A 6,000-nucleotide genomic window follows, 5' to 3' on the forward strand; every position below is an offset into this window, starting at 1 on the left:
GTCTTTGTACTCTACCTTTTAGTGAAAACCTTAATAAAAATCATATTTAAAGAAATAACCACACTGTATTAAACTTATTTTAGAAGCTGTCATTATTACCAAAATACGAACTAGAATTTCTTTGTACACTAATACAAAAGAAACTACTAAATTGGCCACTTTTGTCAAACTAATAAAATTCAATTAATCCATTGACTTTGACAACCAATATGTTTCCCATTGAAGCTTCCTTCCTGGGTTATCACTTAGCTTTTACATTTTTTTGCTCAGTTTACAGGACAGTTCCCATTGAAAACACTTGTGCCTTATCTACAGGATAGCGGATAAGTGTCTGCCTGCTGAGACCCACAGAGATCAAGGGAATATGGAGTGTGTGTAAGGCACAATAGTTTGCATGTGTGAGCATTACTCCGCTCAGCTATGTTCTTATACTGGTGAACATAAAAACATTGCAACCAAGCTTCATTTTCTTATCAATTGTTTAAACGGCCTGCTACGGTCATATGGTACAAGAGGACAGAGAGCTTCACTGTAACCACGGTTCGGGTTCTTAGCGCAGTCTTCTGTTCTATAGGCAGTGTTGGAAGAGGCCCCAATCCCAGCCTCACTTTGCAAAAATGCAGCTTTTTTTGTGCTGATTTTGCTGCAGTTTTTTTTTTACCCAAAGCCAAGAGTAACTATAAAAGGAATGGGGACTGAAAAAAGCTCTTAGGTAGAGATGAGCGAACACTGTTCGGAACAGCCATTCCGAACAGCACGCTCACAGCACGCTCCCATAGAAATGAATGGAAGCGGCCGACACGCGGGGGGTTAAGCGGCCAGCCGCCGGCAAAGTCTGCGTGCCAGGTGCTTCCATTCATTTCTATGGGAGCATGCTGTTCAGATCGGCTGATCCGAACAGTGTTCGCTCATCTCTACTCTTAGGGTAAGTTCACACAGGGTTTTTTGATTCCAATCCAAAAACTGGGTAGCCGCGAATGAAAGCCGATGCACTGCACCGGCATCCAGCTGCACACGCTGCTCCGGATTATGCCCAATGAATGGGCCTAGTCTGGAGGAGGGAGTGTCTTCAGGCCGAATAGGCGAGGTGACTCGGCCTGAAGAATGAGCATCTCGCTTCTTTTTTCCGGGAGCTGGAAGAAACAGCTCCTGGAAAAAAGACCTGAGCGGCTCCCATTGATTTGAATGAGATCCGTCTTTTTGGTCAGCGTTTTGAGGCGGATACCAAAAAACTCTGTGTGAACCTACCCTCATACTTCTCCCTGCTAAATTCCTTCCTGATTTTGGTTTAAGAAATTGCAGGAAAAAAGCAACCTTTTTTTAGATTTATAAAGCCACTTCAATAAAAAATATAAAATGGCTATGGCTACTGAGAAGCCAAATACTGAAAAACAAACCTGGCCATTAAGCTGTTAATCACTACGACTGCTCAATAACATCGATCTAAATGTTTTACAAATGAATAATTATATTTGCATAAAAATCTTTCTCATACAGCTGCTGCATTTCCAGACATCACATAAGCACCTGCAGTGATAAGCAGTTAAGGGAATATATGGAATCCATTTACAAGCATCATTTTATTCCATTTATTCTCTAGGAAGTGCAGTCATTTACCCTCGGCATAAGCGACACATTACATTTTCACAGTTATCTGGATGAGGATGATCCATCTATACAGCCTAGTACACATAGGACCAAATTCAGATGAAACATTCTAGTATACTAACTCAATTTTACACTGCTTATCTTTTACACTTTTATCATTTTCAGTTTGTTTCATTCAATAAAATGAGACATATTAATGGGATTTATTTTCTATTACTACTTCATATAAGAACTCTTTTAATAATGTGGACACCTATCCTATATAGACGCATAAAACTGCACAGTAGTGTAAGAGTATGTATTATATATGGGAAACCTTGAGTCCTAAACATATCAAAAGTATGCTTAACATAGTTACTTAACATATTTATTTATTAGAGAAAGACATAAGCAGTTAAAATATATATTAGTGAAAAAACATATTAAATGTCTACCTATGTGATAGGATCCCATTTGTCACCGCATACATATAAAAGTCATCAGAAACTGACACAGAGTATATGACGTCAAAGGTTTCTCCACTACGTACTTTTGCTGGAGGCCGAACCACCCATGCCATTTCCAGACCTGTAGAAAAGATCATTTAGAAAGAGCACACACAAATGTGAATACAGCCTTATATGACTAGTAGCAAAAAGTGAGTAGAAAGGTGACTGCTGCAGATCGAAAAGTGTAGTTCCCATACCCCTTTACAAAGCCACATACCATATAAATAGAAGATAAGATAAAATAAGATAACACTTTAATAGCCCCACCATGGCGAAATTCAATGAATACAATTGGTCCAAATAAGAACAAATGGGTGATCAATCATCAGCACTTTTCTATCTGACCATGGTGATTCTGACAAGCTGTAAAATAAATAAGGAACATTGATCTCTGCAGAATATTTTGGTCAATAAACGTCCCTTCTGAAAGTGCACACAGTGAAGGAGACTCTTAGCTAACCTGATACATTAGTGGTATAAATCACCAACCCATATGTAAGGAAGAGTAGATAAGGAGCATGTTCTGTGCAATGTTATAGCCTACAATTAGCAGTTTCCCTAAAGCACATAGTCATTGTCAGAAGGATTCCTTTCCAGCGATTTCCTAAAAATGGAGCACATACAGGACAAGAAGGATAAACCCAGGGGCCACACGGTGGCTCAGTGGTTACCACTTCAGCGCTGGAGTCCTGGTGTTCAAATCCCGCCAAGGGGGAAAAAAAAAAAAAAAACATATGCAAGGAGTTTGTATGTTCTCCTGTGTTTTCATGGATTTCCATCCCATATTCCAAAGACATCCTGATAGGGAAAAAATGTACATTGTGAGCTCTATGTGGGGCTCACAATCTACATAGAAAAAAAAAAAGGATAAACCCACACAAACCTGTATTACTTTCAGCTTAAAGAGAATCTTTCAAGTCCTCTGAAATTAGCGGTGTTAGAAAGCTAACAGTGCGCTGATATCCCTCCACTGTCAGAGGGGTCTGCCTTACAGTATAACATCATCGCTGGGCTGTGAGGAGCAATACCCAGATGGTACACTTCCATAGCCTTGTACTGTCAAGGGGGGTAGTTCCTCACAGCCCCTCTGACAGTGCAGGGAACCTGCAACTGAGGCAGATACTGACAAAGCTGACAGTGCACTGAATGGATTGACTTAGGGCTACTCCTGATGGTGTTGTCTAAGTGGTCCTCTGGTTTTTACCCTTTAACCTCTACAAGGGGAAATTGATCTTTACTGCATAGGAATAACAGGTTGCTAACCCTAGAAGTAGTTTCATACAGTGACAGCTGATGCAGGTAGGTCATAAGACAACAATAAGATAACAATGTGTGATACCAAGGGAAAAAGAAGGGACAAGGCAGGCAGAGTTGGTTCATCACCTACAAGCAACAGGCCAGGACAGGTAGCACAATACGGTAATCGGGCAGAAGTCAGGGCAGGCAGAACAGGTTCAGAGACAGACTAGCAGAAACTTTCTCTTTTTTAGTGGACAGTGGCATGCATTAAAATCTAGTAATATGTTTGAACTTGAGCAGTCCCGCAAAAAAAAAAAAATAGTGGCCTAGGATCTCTCAACACTGATCTGAACAACTAATATTACATTATTAATAATTAGCCTCATTTCTACTAAATACTAAGTTTAAAGAAAATGTTACTCTTTCACATGGGTGTTGGATAATATAAATTGTACTGCATGTTTAGGCAGATTGCCTTTGTCTAATTTTATATACAGAAGATTAGAAACTAGAAACCATTCAGGGTGACGAAAATGCATTAACAGCAGACATCTGGAAGGGGGCAAATATTTTTTCACAGCTGTGTAACTATTGCTGGTATTCTGCTTATGACATATTTTTATATTCCCCATAGCCATACAGGGTTATTACCAAATTGTATCCAGGAAGAAATTCAATTAATAACATAACCTTGCATTAATTGAAAATTATTCTTCCTTCAATCTAATTATTAAAGTGGTTTATCAATGGTAGAAAGAAGCAAGACAGGCACGCATTATGCCCCAAATGGTCCAAATCACAACTCAAGGGGTTAATTTATATAAGGAATATGTAGCGTTATAATGCATTTATACAATTATGCATTTGCAAGAAAAGAAGATATTTCACATTTATACTTTACATAGACATAACCTTCTATATCTATTGTCTTTCTATAGTAACTTACCTCCACAGTCAATCATATTCACTTCATCAGGCTGTTCGAGCGGCCAGCAGTCGTATTCAGTGTTGTCCAGGTCATGCCATCCTTCAGTTACATTAAAAATACTGACCTATTGCAATCCAAAAACATGTCATTGATTCCAAATGAAAAATTTAACTCAGCTTTTTTTTTTTTTTTTTTTTTATAAATGTAGATAAAATCTGCTTCAAAAATGTATAAAGAATGCAATATTTGCACAATATTTGCAGATGTAGCAGACTTTATTGCTCCCTTTGGTGTATCACATGGTGGTTTGTGGTAACAATCCGGGTACTAAGGTCTAGGTAAATTGTAACAAATTACAATAAATGAAGTTATTTTAGTTGTTAGGAAGCAAAATTGAAATCTAGTAAATGTATATGTATGGAAAACAGCAAAGCTTAAAACTCTGGAACTAAAATACTGCCATATGAATGAATATTATATCACTGGTACTTTAAGAAGAAAAGTGAAAAAAGAAAAAAAAATAAAGTATAAAAAAGTAACGAGAATAATAGGAAATCCTTCTCTGCCACTGTTTAGCTTATTGCAGTGGTCAGCCTGTAGATATTATAGTGTATATACAGTAAATAAAGGTCAGGCATAATATATATGCACCTACCATTAAACTCCCAATGAGATGCAACAGAAAAAGAAATGATTTGAAGCCTTTCATAGCAGAGCAGATTATTACATCCAAGTTCTAGGTATTTACTTAATGGTCTCAGGGGAGCTTTTTAGAAATGGTGCTGTGCCTGCGATACACAACCAGATGTGATGCTGTTCTTGCTGTTGCTGCTGTAATTTCTCCCTTAGGACTGACTGTTGGATGGTTAGGAGGAGAAAGTTGGATGTGCTCAGCTGGAAAATCAATTTACTTTCAAGGAATCATTGCATTGTGTATATCATTCAACTTGATCTCCATCTAGTGGGCATATGTGTCAATGCATGGTAGCATGTATTTCTGCGAGAATATATAGGGTATCATATGATACATTCAGATTAGAAAGAAAAGAGTGTGATTAAGCAAAATGTGTTCAAACCCAGTTTACTTTTTCTGAAAGATGACAATATTATATAGTTCACACTGAACACATATAAACTCCTGTAATCTTCATTAGGACAGTGAGCAGACTAATACATAGTACTCCTTCTATATTCTGTATTGCCAACTAGATGTATAGCATGGATCCAGCCTTAAAGGGATTCTATCATTAGAATCCCTTTTTGAACTAAGACCACATCAGAATAGCCTTAAAATAGGTTATTCTTCTTCTACCTTTATTATTCTGATCTACGCCGCCGTTCCGGTGTTATTTAGCATTTTTTGCCGTATTCAAACGAGTCTTCAGAAAGCACAGGTGGCATTCTCCTTTGCTCAAAAAGAACCTGTGCTGTCCAAAGACTCTCCAGCTCTGCCTCCATCTTCCCAACTGCCTCTTTGCTGCGTCATCGGCCGTGTCTTCAGATGAAAGATCCGACTGCGCATGTCCATCGGCCATTTTCCTGTTGCCATAAAGACACTTGTGTAGGAAGCCTCAGGAAAATGGCCGACGGACACGCACACTCGACTCTTTCGGTTGATGACGCGGCCCAAGACGCTGCAAAGAGGCGGTTGGGAGAAGAAGATGCAGGCATCGCTGGAGAGTCTTCAGGCAGCACAGGGGACACTCCCTGTGCTTTCTGAAGACTCATTTGTGAAAA

General features: G+C 38.8%; 1 protein-coding gene across 1 annotated transcript in view; it reads right to left on the bottom strand.

Moving 5' to 3' along the window:
- Positions 1-5,798, bottom strand: part of LOC142210734 (atrial natriuretic peptide receptor 1-like) — a 67,777-nt gene extending 61,979 nt beyond the window's left edge. Inside the window, exons 1-3 of the mRNA XM_075280152.1 lie at positions 5,628-5,798; positions 4,282-4,387; positions 2,043-2,175 (exon numbers count right to left, since the gene is read on the bottom strand). Coding sequence (XP_075136253.1) covers positions 2,043-2,175; positions 4,282-4,387; positions 5,628-5,798 — 410 coding nt within the window. The remainder of the gene's footprint in view (positions 1-2,042; positions 2,176-4,281; positions 4,388-5,627) is intronic.
- Positions 5,799-6,000: the final 202 nt, after the last annotated feature.

This window comes from Leptodactylus fuscus, chromosome 1, assembly GCF_031893055.1.
Source record: "Leptodactylus fuscus isolate aLepFus1 chromosome 1, aLepFus1.hap2, whole genome shotgun sequence".
In the NCBI taxonomy this organism is placed as follows: Eukaryota; Metazoa; Chordata; class Amphibia; order Anura; family Leptodactylidae; genus Leptodactylus; species Leptodactylus fuscus.